Below are 18,916 nucleotides of genomic sequence, written 5' to 3'. Positions count from 1 at the left end.
TATTACCCCTTCAGCTCCTCGGGCCTTGCTGTCTGGAGCAGCACGTGCTTTGAGCACCATCCCTGCTTCTGCAGCGAGCCCGTGCACTCTGGGCTTGCCTGGAAATGCCGCGTCAGGGGTAAGGGCACAACAGCAATTCACTGGGGTTTGGCCAGAGCACGCGGTACAGAATATCTGTCGGTTCTGTGCTTTGGTTTCATGACAGCTGTGGGAGGACAGCGATTATTTAAGGCAAAGGTAGTGTCTGTATGTGTACCACTTTAGAGCTTTGCAGATTGTGACTGCAGCGTTTTCTTATGTGCCAGCTACTTTATAGCAATAAGCTAACAGCATTTATCAGCTGTAAAGGCAGGCGGTACTGTCACTTCTGGTACGTGCCTCTAATTGTCCTGTTTCAGTGCAGTCTGATGTACAAATGCAAATGGAAAAAAAGTCTGGCATTTGACTGGGATCCCACAGTGCACAAATCTCTTCCATGTCACAATAGAAATTTCCAGATAGTGTCTATGCTTTCATTATTCCCACAGTAGAATCGAAATGCTCAGATTGTTTGATTGCTTTGTAATCAACACTAACACATGCTTATCAGAAACATTTATGTCCAGCAAATTAATTGTTTTGGCTTTTCTGGCTTGTAAGCAGAGAGTTAAAGCAAGGAAAAAGAACTGATCTGCTCTGGTACTAAATGATAAAGAGATACCTGAACTAGTTCTGACTTAATTCCATAATTTAAGGGAATAAGTCCATGGCAACTGTGCATTGCAACCAAGGTAATTCACGTGATAATTTACTCCAGTACTACGTGTCCAGAGAATGCCTTGTTCCATTACTTATTTTGAAACTTCAGAGTCTGATATTAAAGATCAGTAATGTAAGATCAGTAATTTCATTAAAATGACTCTTTTTGAAGCCATTTTATCTGTATACCTCTATACAAAAACAAAATTAGCAAATCATTATTATTATCACTAATTGCAATATTAACTCCATTATGTTTTTATGTTTGCTGCAGGCTGGAAATTAAATCCAGTTGTTGGTGCAGTTTATAGTCCAGAATTCTATGCAGGTAAGGATTCTGCTATAGTCATCCATACCATATTTTATTTTAGTATTCTTTAAAACATGCAAAAGTACAGAATATGCGTTTGGTGTGAGGGTTGGTATCTTTGTTTGATTCACATTATCTGCAAGTCATTTAAAGATTTGTATTGCAGGATTTGAAGTTACCTGGGCATACTAAAGTTTATATAGAAGATATATGAGTACCTCTTTATTGGAAAGTAGATAATATAACATGAAATGTACTGCAATATCCCAGTCTTACATGAGATTTTATTTTATTTATATTTTGTTTATATTATATTTTATTTTATTTTATTTTACTTTATTTTATTTTATTTTATATTTCAGTACAGTGACTTTCCTCCAGGAATTACTTAAGCCTAGTGAGCAACAGCACCACAAAATCTATCTATAAATATATATTTTGTGTATATACATGTATATAGACACACATAGGTATTGAGTATCTGTGTTCATAATTTTTTTCTTGAACATTTTAATTTAAATTTTATATTTAGTTATTCAGTTCTTAAAATTTCTGTATCTTAAATATATATTATCACTTGAGTTTGACACCAAATTCTCATCCTGGTTACAATTAGGAGTTAATGAGGTATAGTCCTTTTCTCCTGGAAGTCAGTCACGGCTAGCAACAGTTTCTAAATGTACTTTACCAACAGTATTGGAAACAAACACGGTTGTACCCCAAAACCCAGTTGATTTCAGAGGAATTTGAATCCTTCCCATAAACGTAATCACTAGCAAGTCCAAAAAAAGCCATTTTTTGAAAGCTAATAATTTACATCTAAGACAGAAATAATCGCTGGAAATCCAAATGCTGCTGATAGATAATAAAGTTGCCTTCCTTTCTTAGGTTCCAAAATCACATATGAGTCGTCCATGACTTTCATGGGAAACTCTGGGAACTTTTCATTTTTCTATTTGGATCTGTTTTTCAGTTGTCTGGGTGTGTATATACTGGATACAAATACCTAATCGTGTTTTAAAAACTGAAAATATTTACCCATTGTCACACACTTAAGTAATTGAGGATAAAGAGGTACTTGTAGAATACGTTCTTTACAGCAAGTAAAGAATAGATACCAGGAAAACATTTTTCACAGATGGTGGTTAAGCATGGGAAGAGGTTGCCCACAGAAGCTGGGCAATCTCCATGCATGAAGATATTCAAGCCTCCACTAGACAAAGCTGAAAAATTTTCATTAGTTCAAGGGACTTCAGGAGATAAAACAATGTTAAATGGGACTAATGTTGCAAACATATTTATTTTTACAAAGCTGCTTGTAATAAATCCAGTGCCGTCTACTAAGATAGATAAAAATGTTCCAATTAGGGTGAAAGTGGCACAGTATAATAAAAATACTAACTTGGCATTCATGGAATTGCAATATTTAGTGTAGGCAGAATTTATTTCCTTTCTTGATGTATGCCTACATTGGAAACAGGAATTTAAAATTGATCTCGTTTGAGTAGTTAGTGAACCAACCCTGAACCTGCATAAATTAGAAACTAAGAGTTATTAGTCATTTTATATAAATGACTTTGTGTTAATGACAAATATAATAATATTCCCGTAGTACAGTAATCAATTTTCTAATACGTATGCAGAATTAACAATCTGACTTATAATTGTCTCATGAAGTAGGGCATGAAGAGTTCACATAGTTTGTAAATTAAAATCAATATTTTCAATCTCTCCTGAAGGTAATTTTCCTAATTTACTGGACTTTTCCCTAACATTTATTTTGTCTTTTAATTATAAAATGGCAGGTTATTGATTTTTTTCGTATAACCTCTTAAAGTCCCGAGTGCATTTTTATTGCCAACACAAGGGAGGTGTTTGCCCTTCTAATGAGAATCTTTAATTACCATTAGAAGAGTATTAATTTAATTTTATGAATTATGACATGCACTCCACCACACCTATGCAGAAAGTTATATCGAGATGCTTGAGGTATTTCAGATTTTTTTTCTGTTTACACATGCAGGCAGTTTTGGGAGTTTATAAAATGCATATCAAATGCCTATTTGCTGTATTGTCTAAAAGATAATTTTTTCTCAGACATTTAAACTTTCTTTTAAGCAATTTATTTCAAAACAAAAAAAGAGCTCTATGCAGGTCTCTTAAAGTTGTTAGAAAATGAAACAGTAAAAGAGCAATTCAGTTGTTGTATGCCGTAATAGAATACTTCTACATAGCTTTCTTTTTGGGTTCCCCCCCTCACCTTACTTAGAGAAGAAGCAATTGCACTTTTGAAGATTATAAAATTAGAAATGTGATTTTTAAGACAGTCAAAGTTCTAGTTCTTTTGTTTAATTATTGTCTCCAACCCTGTCATGTTAAAATTGTACCAATTCTTTCACAGTCAGTGCAAGAAGTTCCTTTATCCCCTAACAAATGATGAAAAATTTGGCCACTTCTGAAATAAGGACGATACATTTGCAGAGAAACTGTTGATTTAAAGTATCTTTAATCTTCATAAATAAGTAAAAAACCAGAAGGTTATACAAAGCTGTCAGGGTGGCACTGATGAATGGCAAATTCACCCATTTCTCAATTGCCGGTGAAGACACACGCTGCCGCAAGGCTTAACCGTATTGTACATCATATCTGCCAACTCATTTCTGTGATTAAATATTCCATCAGTGCGGGCTATAAGGCGGTAAAGCTTAACAAGATTCATAAGATGCACCACTTGAATACACATAACTCACTTCCTTGGATAGAGAGCACCCCGCATGCAAAAGAAAATTAGAATTGAGTTAAATTACTCCGTAAGACAAGATCAATAGAGAAAGGAAAAGATCCCCTAATGCAATGCAAATCTAAGATATAGTTATGTCCTGACAACTTGAAGCAGACAATTAAAGTCAAATAGGGAGGAACGCAATGTAAATCAACCCTAAAACCTTGAAGATAATGGTAAACAGTAGGACCAGTGACATGATTGTTATAGCTCTGCTTTTTTTCTGAGTGTACACTTCTGTAAAAGAAAATCTTTATTGAGGGAACGCATGACAGCTAAAAATGGAGACAGTAAGATACATAGCAGATGCACAACAGACACTATGTAAGTAAAGCATGACTTGGGAACTGGAAAATACTATATATTTACAAAACACTGTAGATTTTTCTTCATAAGTAGCCCTTCTAAGACTGTTTTTCTGACTTTGAAGTGCTCCTGCTGTAGCAAATTAGAATGCTCCAGAAATAAGGCTATTTAGATCATATGGTAGCATTAATATGGATTTCCAGTGACGTGTTCATGAAGTGTGATTTGAAGAGTGCTGTTGTAATTCCGAGGCCTAGCGAGGCTCCCTAACAGCCACCAACTGCAGACGTGCTGGTGAACCGGCTGAGTGGCACACCTCCTGCCCTGCCCACAGGTCAGCTGGGAAGTCCTAAAATGACATTTCATTAAAAAAAAAAAAAAAAAAAAAAGGTGGTGATTTTTTTCACTTATCATTTTCAGCATTTTGCAAAATTCCACTTATACATATATTGTAATTGATAGGTAATTAAAAAAAAAAATTACTAATGTCCACATAGTCATCTTCTAGTAAATAAAATGATACTACTTAAGGTGCTTTTCCTCCTTATGAGAAAGAAATGCTTAATGAGGGTAGCATTTCCACTTCAGCTTATCTTTTCCAGTAAGCTATTTATCAAGTTCTCAGGAAGGTCCTAATGAAGAGATTTGTAAGAAGTACTGTATGAGTCATCTCACAAAGTCTTCAAGTAAACTGTGGCAAAAATTTCATTTAATTGTATATGCATCAAATTTTAAATCCATCCCATAGTGACCCATAATTTTGCTATGTTAAGCTCGAGTCTGTTGTTTTCTCCCATACACTCATCTATGGCTGGCAAAATAACAGATTTGCAGTTCAGTTTCTTTACTAGGAGTACTCTGGTACTTTCTTATCCTAAGTTGTTACATTCTTTGTTTCTGTGGTTTGTTATAATATAATTTTTACCTGCTTGTTTATTTTTATATAGTGTATATTTTATTCGTTAAACCTAGCATTCCTTTCAGCCTTAGGCAGTCTGAAAGCAGAGTTCCATGTTGTTCCTTCCAGTTATTGCAAATCTTTCTTTTTTTCTCTTTTGGTTTTTGGAATGATGAGTTTTTGAGCAATCTCTTGCACTATCCTTAATGAAATGTAGAGTATTGTTGCCCCCATATTCCTACACCAGATTAGTCATTTGAAGTTGATAGCTTGAGACACAGTAAGGCCATTTTAAAAGACTTTGTCCTTGTAAGTGGCACAAAATGTATTTTAGGGTGCCTACCTGTTGGAGAGGCTTCTCTTTTGACAGTTCCAGTATGCAAGGTGGGGGAAAAGGTGTCATAGAAATTACCTGGAAATCTAGTGAATCTTCTTTGAGAGAATAGTTGAATTCACAGAGACCCACATGAGAAAATATTCTTACCTAGTCATAACCATCAAACAATATTTCAAAAATTTCAAGATTGAAGTTGGTAGTGGAGAAAGAAAGGACTTAAGACTAGTGAAGAAGAGCCATTACAACAAGTCATTGAGCACAGCTTGACGACAAGTAATAGAGATCCCATTCTCCTTTTACTTAAGCGACTAATTACGTATTACTTTTCCTGAATAGTCATGAAGTGATAGAAGTTTTTCAGAACCTAGCTTAAAGAGTCGTGCTACATAGCTGAGTAGTTGTATTCACTTCTGAATTAGTCTTAACCCAGTATGGACTATTGTAGGCACCCAGTTTCTTGAGCAGTGAGTAGTTATCATTCCAAGGTGGCCTGGAAAATTTTCCCATCAGTTAAAATGAAAGAAAGAGGAAGAGCTTGTGCTTTTGACTATTTTATATGCCCTCAGAAGACAGAGGAGTTTTAGATGCCTGGGGCTTTTTAGCATGCTGTGCGTTTGGAAGCTAGCAGTATCCTCCAAGCAGCAGATTTTGTAACAAACTTCCTTTCACAAGTTTGTTTAAAACTTTGAAATATAATGTTATATATAATTAAGAAGTGAAGAAATACCATAGTTCTCTCTATATATAAACATGCACTTAAATAAGAGTAATTCAGGGGAAGAGAAGGTTCCTGTATGTTTGCTAACACTATTTCTCTTTGTTCATGTCTTAAAGCATCTATTTCTGGAGTGCAAGAGCACCTGGGATTCATTTCATCTTTCCAGTGTTTCTCTTTGAATTTAAATGACTCTTGCATAAGCTCAGCAAATACCCTAGAAACACTTCTCAGTGAAGGTGTTTGGAGTTTGTGAAGCTGAATTACATGCTTGCACAGCAATTCTAATCCTAGGGTAAAAGTTCACTGTACCATTTCTGTAAAGCATAATTTTAGTGAAAATTGGCTGTTACTATATAGATTTTACAATTTGATTACATACACTTAGATTTGAATTTAGCCATTGACTAAGCAGATATTCCCAAGTAAACGTATGCTCAACATGGTTAGATAAACAGTTTAAGTAATTTTCTAACTGCAGAAAAATTAAATATTTATTATTTAATATTCCATCTATTATATAAAGATGCTCCTTTTCAAAGCATGAAACAAAGCTGTAACTGTTGTTTCAAAAATCATAATGTGAAAGTACCATCATACAAATGATGACAGTAGATTATCCAGTAGAATCCTAGTTAGATTAACATCACTGATGCCAGCTAATGGATTTCTAAAACTTCTGTGGCACTATTACAAGCCATTATAGTGGAAATACTGGTTTATGGAAGATTAATAAAGCCAGTAGAAAAATGGAATTCAGCATCTGTACTAGCTATTTACTCAAAAAAAAAATCTTCCAGAATTAGTTATGCCTTATGCTACATTATAATGAGTTTTTCATTAAAATGTATACCATTGTGGAAACTGAACAGGGATTATTCAAAGAATAATGCCAATGACTGTTATTTTTTGAAAGATTAGTTTAGTTAATTGGTTATACATTCAAATCTGGAGCAAGGTTAATTGACGTATATTTATCATTCTATCGAAGTCTGCACATATTAAAGAGAAAATTGCAGATACTGTCAGTATTCCCCTTTAAAGATGTTCTGTTTGGATGTATATTTAATAACACAGTATACACTTAGGCTTTGATACTGTTCCTATGTGATCTCTAACAGAAATTCCGTACACTTGATTATTTCGTGGTAAATCTTGAACTGTAGATAGAGCTTTATACCAGAGGATAGAGAATGGTTAAGAAGGGAGTTCTTGCTTCTTCGGTGGAAAAGGTCAGGAATTTTGACCAGTCTGGTACAGAGGAATCATTTGATACTGGGTTACGGTGAATTTGTGCAGAAGTAGAATCCGGAAAAACAGAAACTGCCTATTTGCTGAAAGTTGGAGTTCTTTCAAAACAGTGGAAAGGAGGTGTTGTGGAGGGGGTGTGTTTTCTTGTTGGTCCAGTCTTGCTGAGACATAGTCTTGAGTTTTCTGCAAATCACCCTGAGTTGGTACTACTGAGAGATCCTACTTGAGCTGCAAGTGATTGGAAACTAGGATAACACCTGTGAGAAGAGTATCACACTTGCTGTCTTCTTATACTTTACCTTAGGCATACACTTTTGATAATTTGGAAAATCTTATTTTTTAAGTTATATCCAACACATCAAAAATGCCACCCAAATGATGTCAGGTTAGTTGAGTCTGTAGGGGCAATATGAAGGTCCCGTTCTTGCATTACAGTCAATGGGCTTCAAGTTCAAGTATTCAGATTACATCTTGACAAATTGTAGTCAAATGGTCTGCTCATCTGAATTGTCAACTATTCAAGTAGTCCCGCTCATCTCAGATACATAACTAACTAACTTTTGTTAGTTTAACGCTGCTTTTATTTGAAGGTACGTTCTTCTGTAGTCCTTTTTTCCCCAGTAAGCTGGTATAATACATCTGAGCAACTCCCACACAGATCTAGCATGATTATTGTGGAATACAGTGGTGTTCATACTCTAACCTGGACATTTCACAGCCATGAAATAAGATTTTTTTGACACTGGACCAGACACTTCTTAACAAAATTATGGAAACGTGAATTGGGACTGACTTCTGGAGGTCATGCAGTCCAACTTTCTTTTCAAGCAGGACTAACACCAGTGCTAGACCAGGTGAGCGATGAATTTGTATAAATCTACAAGGACAGAGATTTATTAACTTCTTTGGGTAACATTTTTCAGTGCTGCACTGCCTTCCTAGTGAAAAAAGTTTTCCTAATGTCCAACCTATACCTTTGAAGCTACAGTTGGTGGCCATTGACCTTTTATATTTCATCTGCTACCATTCCAATGAGATTTTGGCTCCATCATCTTTGTAACTTCCCTTCAAATAGTGAAAGCTGTTGGATTACCTTTTAACTTCCTTTTTGCCAGACTAATCAAGTTCAGTTCCCTCAGCCTCCCTTCACAGGAGATGGGCTCTAGACTGTCTTGGTTTCACTCCAATATATCCTCTGCAGTTTCTCCACATTTTGATTGAACTGGAGTGGCAGTAGGTTTAAAAACTGGATAGAGTATTCCAGGTGCAGTCTTGTAGGCACCAAGTGTGTGTGTGTTGAGGGAATAACAGCAGCTCTTGATCTGCTGGCCGTGTTTCCACCTTTCTTCTCATTTCACCAAGTATGCAGTTTGCCTCGTTTGTTTAAATACTACTTTATTAAAACAAAAGAAAACATTCTGGTCAAGCAGGGGCCGTATTGTCCTTTGCTTTGTTTTTACATTGCTTTTCATTTCTTTTATGTTTGTTCAAATGTTTTTTAATGTGGATATAATTGCTTAATTTTTAAAGGGCTAAAAATGTAGTTAAGTACTGTGCTTTACTCACAAAGAGAATCTTTTGAGGAAATATAGTGCTTGGACTTCTCTTACTTAAACATCATTTGATGGTTAGTGAAAATGTGTTCTATGGCTTCCTGATTAGTGACAGACAGAAAAGAAATAAATACGGTTGCAGCCTATAACTGTCTAATTATAAACATTATGCTGAGATTATTTTTTTTTTTCCACAACTGTCTCCCTGGCGTCCTCTTGTTATTACATTAGTTTGCAGCATTAGCATGGGTTTTAAGTAAATCCGAAAATTATCCCCACTTGCCACATGCTGGTCTGGAGTTTGCAGAGCAGGTTTAGTCCACATGAAACAGATTCTGTTTGCAAGAAACTGCCCTGGGAGCTGTACTGGAGGCCCCATGTGCACACTGACTGTCATATGTCACGCAGATTGGCTTTTGGACAGATTTGAACCGTGTGTGCTGGGGTTGTCTGCTTCAGGAGGCAAGACTAAGCCTGGTCCAGAGTAAATTCTCCAGACTCTGTGTGATGTAGGTTTAGAGGCCAGATATAAAACCAGCTGGTTTATAGCTACCGCGACTCTCTCACCGATTACTTGACAGTAGAGGTCAGCCTGGGTGCGCCCTGTCTGGGCCTGAGGTCTAGGCTACAGTATGCATGGTGGCTGTCTGATAGAATAAAACTAAGTCTGTAGTTCAAATACCAGATATGGATATATGTAAAAAGCAATGGTTTAAGGCTCTCTCAGGGAAAAGTTAAGACAAACTACAAGGTCATCACTAAAGCACTTGTTTGTTCAGGACTGGGTGGGGTATTTGCAATGCTAGATAAGTTTAGAGCAGTTATGCAGAGGAATAATTTCCTCTGATTAGAAGAATAACAAAGTTAGGAAGATCCATGTGTTAAAATGGACAGTCAGGCACACAAACTATTCTCAAATGTAAAGTAATAAAGTAATATATGAAATGTGAAATTAATACAGTTAAGTGGAATGGAAAACAGCTCCGCTACGTGTTAAACCTTGATTACATCTGTAAATTAATGCTAAAGCAGTTTAAGATTATGTTGAATTGTATTCCAAACATATAGCTAATGTTTTCTGGTTTGTCTTCTGCTTTTTTTCCCCAATACATTTGCATTATAACTGCATTTCATAGTACTGACTGAGAGTAAATTTCAAAATAGTGAGTTTTCATTCATTTGTTGGAGGTAGCTGAGATGAAGCTGTGCTTTACCAATGGTATACAGTCTCTGTCAGATTTTCTTTGTGAAAATTGTTTTGGGGGAAGTCTCCAAGCACAGTAAAAGCGAATTGTTTGGAAAGTTAGGAAACATTGCATTACCGTTTTTGTAATGTTTTTGCATGCTCCTGAAATTCTGGAATCTGAATGGGCTAGGGAGGAAATAGACTAACGAAAGCCAGGATTATGCATGATGATTCAATTTTTGCTCTTTTATATTCTCAGCTTGTCTTTCAGAATAGAATTTTATTTGTAAGTTAAAACCAACATCCATTGGGGTAAGCAAATAGAACTGAGGGATTAGTAATTTGCATCTCTGCATCTAATTGCATTAGATTTGCATCTCTGTCTTATCGATTTACTGAAATAGGTAATTTACACAGAAAATAGTGTCTTGACACAATATGAGAGGATAAAGTATAAACACATCTACTTGTAATCCCTCCAGGGCCATGGTGAAACCGTAGTGTTCATGTTTGAGCAGAATGCTCCAGTTTCATTTATTCTGTTATTCTTTTCATATTGCAGTCTTTATTCATCAGGCGGATGTGTGAATGTGACCCATTTTAGTTATCAGCAGAATATGAATGCATTTTTTATATTCTCAAGTATCCTATTTCAAGAATAATATAATACCAGCTCAGAGTTTATATTTATACTTCAGAATTTCTCTCATGCTTGTTTCTCAAAGTTACAAATGAACCAAGATCAAGTTACAGTGAACCAAGAGTAGCCATCATTTACATACCTTTTAGTCTGCGAGGAGGACCTAGAGTGATTAGGCATGACGATTTGATTTTCAAAGGTCCTGAACTTCAGTGGGATACATCTCCCAGTGTAAGATAATGACAGTGAATGTCACTGAATATCAATTGGTGTGCACTTGAATTTTTGTGTGTATATATATATATCATATAGTAAACATATGTTGTAGGAAAGTTGCAGTTATGGGCAATACTGACAGTACCATTCCAATTTTTTACAGGATTAAATAGTGGATTTCCAGTGTTAGATGTTTTGGTAACAGTCTGTGAATAAGGATTTACACTTGGATGCCAGTGATAAAAAATCATTACCAAGCACAGGTGAACTCTCTAGGCTTGTTCTGTATTTTGGTACAAGCAGCAGTTGAGTTTGTGTGACACAGTAGTTAAATTTTGGTTACAGTACAAGGAATGTTTGTGGCTGATTAGTCATTTTTAAATTATATTTGGAAAAGGAGGTTTATTGCAACTGTTTCACATTGTGAATGGAAACATTACATAAATTGTTTGTGCGAAGTACAGCCCGTCTATGGTAGGGTTGACACGCTAATCAGAACAGAAACAAGGCAGTCACACAGTGTGGTTTTTTTAAGCTGGCATTACTTTGTCACATACCAACAGTACAATGGCCAGCCTAAATTTGGCACTAAAAATCAGTGATTATTGTCAAGCTCTTCCTTCTAAAGCAATCTTTGTGAATTTTAGTGGGTCATTAGTCGATACGTCTTTTAACTTTTCGTTGATGAAGTGGATGAAGCTTTAAAGCAAGTCATTGTTATGAAGCAGGAAAAAGATGTTGACATGAGAGCAGAGCTTGAAAGAACTTGCTGCTTCCCATCTCCTGTGCTATCTGCAAGGTCTTTCCCAGTCTAAGGCACCACAGTACACACTGGTAAGTAGTTTGATCAGTTGTGTATTGTGTCAGGCCCTGGAGAAGGAGAGATCCTTGTTACCTTGTGATGAGTTATATACAGAAGGAAGAGGTGGGGAAAAGGGAAATTGGGAAAATGTCATGCAAAATTCTTACCGGAGCTGCAGACTTTGTTGCTTATCTCATTTTTACTGACATCATATGAACACCTACCAGTCCTGGTATGTGACTTAGTATAATGGACACTGAGCGTGTATAACAGGGCGGAGAACTCTGTTTCCCAAAAGCCTGTAATGATATGACCAGCAAAGAATAGCTGAAAGGATGGCTTAGAAACGATGTTTGTTGTAACACGCATTGCTGTTCCCCCGGTCGTTGTTCCGTGAGTTGTTGCCGAAGTTCACCGAGTGTTTTGGTGACACTCTAAGAGAGGTATAATAATATATTTTTAATATATTGGAAGAAAGGAGGTGTGTATTTTTCCATTATACTATTTTATTCTTTGTTAATAATGGATTAAACAATTCAATGAGTCAACACGATCATCCATGGATGGTTGTGTTAAAAGCTGAAGGAGTATTATTCCATTTATAGAAAGACCCCAAATAGCTGAAGGCACTCAAGAAGCACTTTTTTGAATTAACAGCATATTTAAAAGCATACTAAGGCCGTGTAGTTGGCTATAGATAATGAGGGCTAAGAGAACACTTAACAACTATTACGTGTTCAAGATACCCTCTTTAAATTCCCTAATCAGATAGGACAATAGAAGCTAACGTACACTATTATTGTACAGCAGTGGCCTTTTAGTTAGGTGTTTCTGATCCATTTCTGTGACACATTTTGAAATAACTCATCATAGAACAAAATTTCAGACCAGAACAAAGCTAATGCTATTTCTGTCTGGAAAGGCCAATATTAAATTACGCTTTTAGATCAGCAAATCAAGAGCAGACATGGATTGTTTATGAGGATCTTTCATACACTAGCAAATCTCCTTACATGCTTATGAGAGATGTAGCCTTATAGTTTCTTCATGCATTGTATATGGAAGAGGAATTAAGCACATAGCAATAATAGTTGTTGCAAAAGGTACGAAAAAACCCAGTGATCAGAATGACTGAGTGAAGACTGGGCTATGTACCATCCAGCTGTACTGGGGGAAAGGGAAAATGAAATAACAATCACTGAGTTTAATAAATAATGCAGCTTTTAGATTAGATTAATAAAAACAACATGTTATAATAATATAGACAAAATGAGACACAAACATTTTTAGCTTTTATTCATTCTTTCCCATGGGTTTGTTTGAGATTTTTTTGTTAATTAGTATTATAGAATGCATGAACTGGTACTTAGTTGCCAAAAGCAGTAAGAGGCTTGTATTGGTAACACAATAGAATAAATATGTATAAAGAAGAGCTGCTTTACCTAGGAAGCTAACTGCACAATGGATTAGAGTGATGTAATCTTCACTAAATCTCCTTGTGTGTAGTAACTTCCTTAGTTCCTATGTTATAAACTCTGATTTTAGCTACCTGTGCACAAATACTCAATGTAGACTGGTCCTGGATACTGACTTCATTAATTTCTGCCACTGAAATTCTTAAGTGATTACCCTCTTGTTACAATGGGGGTAGTTGTACTCTATATAGACCTCAGTAACACTGTCATCTTCGGAGCTGTCTGAAGAGCTTTATGTGAAGCTGTGATTTTTAGGATTCCGAGAGTGAAAGTATGAAATTAGTTTTTCCTTTTTATCTCAGTTACTTGCTGGGATTTTGTGCTGGAATGTAAGAGAGTACTAAGGTGTAACTTCCATCCTCTTCCCTTTTGTAAATCCCCAGAAATCCTGGGGGAATAAGTAACAGCATGGTAAATTGGAAACTTTTTCTTTGTAGGCAAAGGTACTAAACCCATCCATCCTGGGAGGTGATGCATTGTAAGCTCAGGTTCTTGGGAATGGTATATCGACTTTATACAGTTTGGGTAGTGAAGGTTTCTAAAAGTTTAATCTGCTTCCAGTGACAGGAGAGAGCTATTCCCTTGCGATGCTGTTAATGGTACATCAGCGGTGTAATTTGAACTAATGGTATGATTTATTTTCTGCTGAAAATACTTCTATTTCCACAAAAGATGGCATAGGAGATTCCAACTAGTTGTGCAAATTCTTTTAAACTTACTCAAGATCTTTACTTCTAAGCTGTCTGTAGTGCTGGATACACAGTGGTTACAGTTAGACCAAGAAGCTACCTTCAGCAGAAGTGATTTAAAATCCTTTAAAATTTACTGGAAAGTCCTCCTGGACTTGATCCTTGTTGCTACTTCTTAGCTACCCAAGTGTTTGAGAAATACAATTAACTGGGTCATGTGTCATGTATGAACCAGTGAGTAGCCTGTGCATCATCACTACTACATTGGTATTTCCACATATGTTCTGTAGATTAATTTATATAAATCTTGTAAATAAGAACTATACACAAAAAATTATTTTTGAAAGTATGAAAAAAATGAGAAAAAAACTTTTCACCAAGTATCTTGGAACCACTAGGAGTTGAATTTTTGGAATTCTAAAAATATTCATGACTTCACATCATTTTCCTCACAGCCATGAATTTTTTTAAGAGTAATTATTTTCTCAAAATAACTATAGTGCTTCAACAAAGGACCTAATCAAACAGTACATTCTTAATCATGGACTGTAGGAGAAAACATCAAAGGAAGAGAAGTATGAGTGGGAATATTTTTTTTGATCTTGAAAAGTGTGGTTTGGTCCATGCTGCCAGCCTGTACGGCAAGGATGAGCGGTGAATCACTGTGGGGGGATGTCTGCCATCGGTGCTCAGCTGGCATCACCATGCCCTGCCCCAGCACAATGACCTGCTGTGTGCGGCACAACCTGCCAGCTTGCCCAGCACCCCAGACCATCCTCCCTGTTACACCCAGCAGCGTGGCTGCCTCAGTTTCCCTTCTGCCACTGGGCTGTCTAAAGCTCTCCTGTGTGCCTGTAGTGAATACATTCTGCAGATATATATGATAATATTTTTCTGATCCTTTTTATGGAGTGAGTCTGAGGGGCTTTCTGCTGCTGATCTCCAAAGTCCTGTATCGCTGGTCACGGGTCTGCTGTGACCAAACAAGTAAATGCTTATATTGGAGAAAAGCAAAAAAGCACGCAGACTGTTCTTAATGAGAAAATACCAGACACTGAAGAATTAAGGATGAACTCTTGCATGACTGTAATTTTTTGAAGTTCATCAGCTCCATGATATTTATTAAATTTCAGTTTGAACAGGCATATTAAGAACTTTATATTAAAGTCCTCTTTCTTAAAAGAAAAAGAACCCAACCATTCTTTATTCTGTCACACTAGAATTTAGTATTCTTGAGAAGAACTTTTATTTTTTTTCCCATTAGGGAATTTATAGATTGTGTCAATGTTCTGAAGTTTATCCAGAAGATCTTACTGTAAATAATTCAGTCTTCCCCACTTATATTAATTGCAATTTAAATATTTTTAATGCCAAAATTAGATGCAGCAGAAATAATCTTTTTTCAGAAAAGTAGATTTAGAAGTTTTATATTTTTCTAAAATGATCTAATAATAGTGTTTTAGGTATTAGAATTAATTTTATGTACGAATTTGAAGGCAGATTGTCAAAATATAATTAGGATGCTCTATGCAGCAAATTAAATACACTCTAGTAGCATGGATGAAAAAAGCATCTGTTTTGAAGTACTTTCATTAGAAATTAGAAGACTTGACTAGGGAAAATTAGATTCGTATGAGATGAAATCAGAAAAAAATGTAAGAATGTTAGCTCCAAAGAATAGTAAAATACCTATGGACCATGGAACAAGCAAAGTATCGTCTAGAGTTTATAATGAATAATAGAAATAAACGATAATCTTTGATTTCTAAAAATATGTATATATCTATTAAATATGCTTGAATCATTATAGTTACATTATTCTTAAAGCCTAATGAAAATTCCTGATTGTAATAATTCCTTCCCTTTCTGCGTTTCGCTCAGCTGGATGAATGCCTTCAGCTCCCTCTTGTTTTCAGGCTTCTGTAGTAGAACAAGTTTTGAAGCATCAATGGTGTTAAATACGTCCATATTCCAACGTACACATTCCTGGTGCGAAGTGTGTTGAGAGGTCCTCTTTATCTACTAGCCTGAAAATGATACTTGCTGTTAGGTTCTCAATAGGTATATGGTCATTTAACAGCTTCCAGTGGAGGATTTTTTTGGCAGGCTGAGAGAGATAGATCTCAATGTAGTCAACTATATGCTATCTTTAAAAAAGGGGAAAAAATGGGGGTTTAGTTTGTTTTGTCTTTCAGATTAGTAGTGGATGGCTGGAAAAAAGCAAGCATCTCCAAATTCCATTAGTTAAGGGTTTGTTATTGTCTGGGAAGGTGAGAAGCATAATATTTCATGAGATTTCCAGTGCTCTCAGTCTTAACTAAATTGCATAAATTACAAGAATTATTTTTCTACAGTATTTCCTGTGTTTCCACTTTAACTGACAGCTGCAAGCAATAATCAAAGAACCAGTTAATGACAATTTTTTTTTTAAACCATTTTTTGAAAGAACTCTGGTCTGGTAACTGAATGTAAGTTGAGAATTGCTCTTATGATACTGAATGGAAAGCACACCTACCATTTTCAGTCAGTCTCACCCTTCCAAATATATTTGACTCAACTTTGTTGACTTACATTGCTTATAAGTCAATGCGCAACTTCTAAAGTCTCACAAATCTTCCTATAATGCAATAATTTTGAAATTGCATGATTTGCAGATCCTGACAGCTTGAGGTATGTCAGTATATGTATATATATATATAATTGTGTGTGTGTGTATACAGGTATATACATATATATCTGCTAAACTGATGTGTCACATCTTGCTCTTCCTGGTGGACTGTATTCCGGAAGTGCAGAAGTGTTTTTTTTCCTATTATGAAAGTATAGATGTTTCTGCCTCTAATCAGTATTCAATCTGTATTCAGCTAAGGCTGCTAAAATATAATTTTAAGAAAGATGTTGAAATAGTAAGGTATTTTATTTAAGCTCATGTTAAAAAAGAAAAAAAAAGGGAAATAAACCTAAACTTCTGTCATTTGTTCCAAATGAACATGCATTGCAAAAGTGTTGTTTTAAATTGATTTAGTTATTTCTTTTACTTTCCTTTCTTTTTACAACAATGGTTTTGTTTCTTTTATTTGATTTTGTTCTTAATCCTGAATCCAGCTTATATACCAGAAAGTAGCTTATGTTTATGTATGCTCTCGTTTGAGCAAAAAATACTGAAATCTCCACATGTATTAGTAATATTTTGGTTTCACTTGCACCAGTGTTAATTTAAGTGATACGAGTGAGATCATACGTGGCTTAACGTCTGTGTATGGGAGCTTTGCCGTCTGATTTATCTGCTGTGTTAGCTTGAGCAGCCAGAGCTGGGGAGATGAGAAGTTGGTAGGTGGGTGGTGAGGGTGGGTGGGTGGCTCCCGTTAGCAGCAGAGCCAACTAGGCAGGTTCTGCTCCAGAGAGATGGGGCTGAGAGGGAGAGAGAGGAGCTGGGTGAGAGATTGGGGAGCGCTGGGAATGCACAGGGCGTCCACCACCTTCCCCAGGTGATAAAAAGGGTGTTTGGGTTGTGGGAGATGTCTGTGTGTTGCTTTTTCAAATGTAAAATTGTACATGTTTATTGGGGCTCTTTCTGCTTTGAAGTCAAATGACAAGAAGTGCCCCTGCTTTACCTTACTGCTCCACTTATGACTTTATTTCTGTTTTGAGATAAAAATCAAGGTTTAGTTCCAAAACCAGATACCACTCTCTCTCTCTTTCTTGTAGGCAGGGTGCTGCTGTGCCAGGCAAACCAGGAGGGATCTCCCGTGTACAGTGCCCCCAGTTCACTAGTATACACATCCACAAGTAAGCTAGTGTTATGGCTCTTTTGTTGTTTTGTTTTGTGACAAAAGCACATTGATGTGAAGTAAGCCCCCTAAAACTGTAAACTTTCCCAATAGCTCTTGTAAATGTGGTATTTATAAACATGTGTAAGTAATTTCAACAGATAATTTAGTGTTTTTAGTTGCTTCTTTATCCTCAAAGTGTATATATATTTTTTTTAATTTTTTTTTTTTTTTTTTTAATAAAAGATGGCCTATATTGCAATGTTCTACAGAATTGGTCAAAAATTCTACAGTATCACTGACATTTTTTGGAATCCATTACTGTTGCACAACTCTGCATTTTGTGTTGAAGATGAAGTTGTGTTTCTTTTTCCTTCCTGGCCACAACTTTAATTTAATAAACAAAAAGTCTCATATCATGCCACCATTTGATTGTATCAGGAAGAAATAGATATGAAGTCTTATTTACAAAAGGAAAAAGACTGTGCAAGTGGGTATTCTGAATTATGAAAAGCTGCCCTAATAAAAGTCGCAAAGGCAAGCTAAAAGCATAGATGGCTATTGGCTGCTTTTCTCTACAAAATTTTGGAGTAGCAATGTCTCCTGTAAAATTCTGCAGCAGAAGTGGAACTGATTCTTCTGAGAGTGTTTTAGATTGTATTGGTGGTACCACTGATGCCCAGTCTGAAATCTAGTCAGATGAAGAAGCCTCTGTCTGAGTGAAACAGTAATAATTGCTGCTTGCTGAATGAGGGCAAGAGCGGCGTTTGCTATGTGTTCTTAGCAGTCCCCTGAAAAGAAAATATTTTGCGTTGTCTGATTTAACAACATTATCAGATATGCTCTTTGTGAAGATCATATTCGATCTAGACTGCTCTTTTAAAGCTTATCTAGACTACTAAAATAATTTCTTTTATTCATTAAAACCAGGAATGAGGTCAAAAGAGTTCCACAGTGATAATCTCTAGAGTCTTGTAACTCTCCTATGTTAAAGGCTATGAATATCATCCCTTGAGCTTTTACAGCGTCAGTATGGGATCTACTTTCAAATCAGGAGTCTACAAATACATAGTGAACTAACAAAATCTATGAAGTGTTTTAAATTGGAAATGAAATAATCAATTAAATCTGTTGTTGCTTCCAGATGCTCCAAGAATATTTTGTACTATTTCAGCTTTCCCAAGCAATGGGTTTTTTTTTAATCCTTGTAGTAACATAGAGATGAAATACCGTCTAAATCAGTTGTCC

General features: G+C 35.9%; 1 protein-coding gene across 10 annotated transcripts in view; it reads left to right on the top strand.

Annotated features, from left to right (window-relative positions):
- RBFOX1 (RNA binding fox-1 homolog 1) overlaps positions 1-18,916 on the top strand; it is a 1,256,716-nt gene that overhangs the window by 1,175,754 nt on the left and 62,046 nt on the right. For 7 of the 10 annotated variants that reach the window (XM_074158514.1, XM_074158522.1, XM_074158515.1 and 4 more), the window contains 2 exons: positions 1,013-1,066; positions 17,607-17,687. In XM_074158514.1, coding sequence (XP_074014615.1) covers positions 1,013-1,066; positions 17,607-17,687 — 135 coding nt within the window. The remainder of the gene's footprint in view (positions 1-1,012; positions 1,067-17,606; positions 17,688-18,916) is intronic. The other 3 variants (XM_074158519.1, XM_074158521.1, XM_074158524.1) reach the window with 1 other exon arrangement.

Source organism: Numenius arquata, chromosome 14 (assembly GCF_964106895.1).
Source record: "Numenius arquata chromosome 14, bNumArq3.hap1.1, whole genome shotgun sequence".
Taxonomy (NCBI): Eukaryota; Metazoa; Chordata; class Aves; order Charadriiformes; family Scolopacidae; genus Numenius; species Numenius arquata.
Note: the sequence above shows the minus strand (reverse complement) of the source record. Positions and strands in the feature narration are given on the sequence as shown.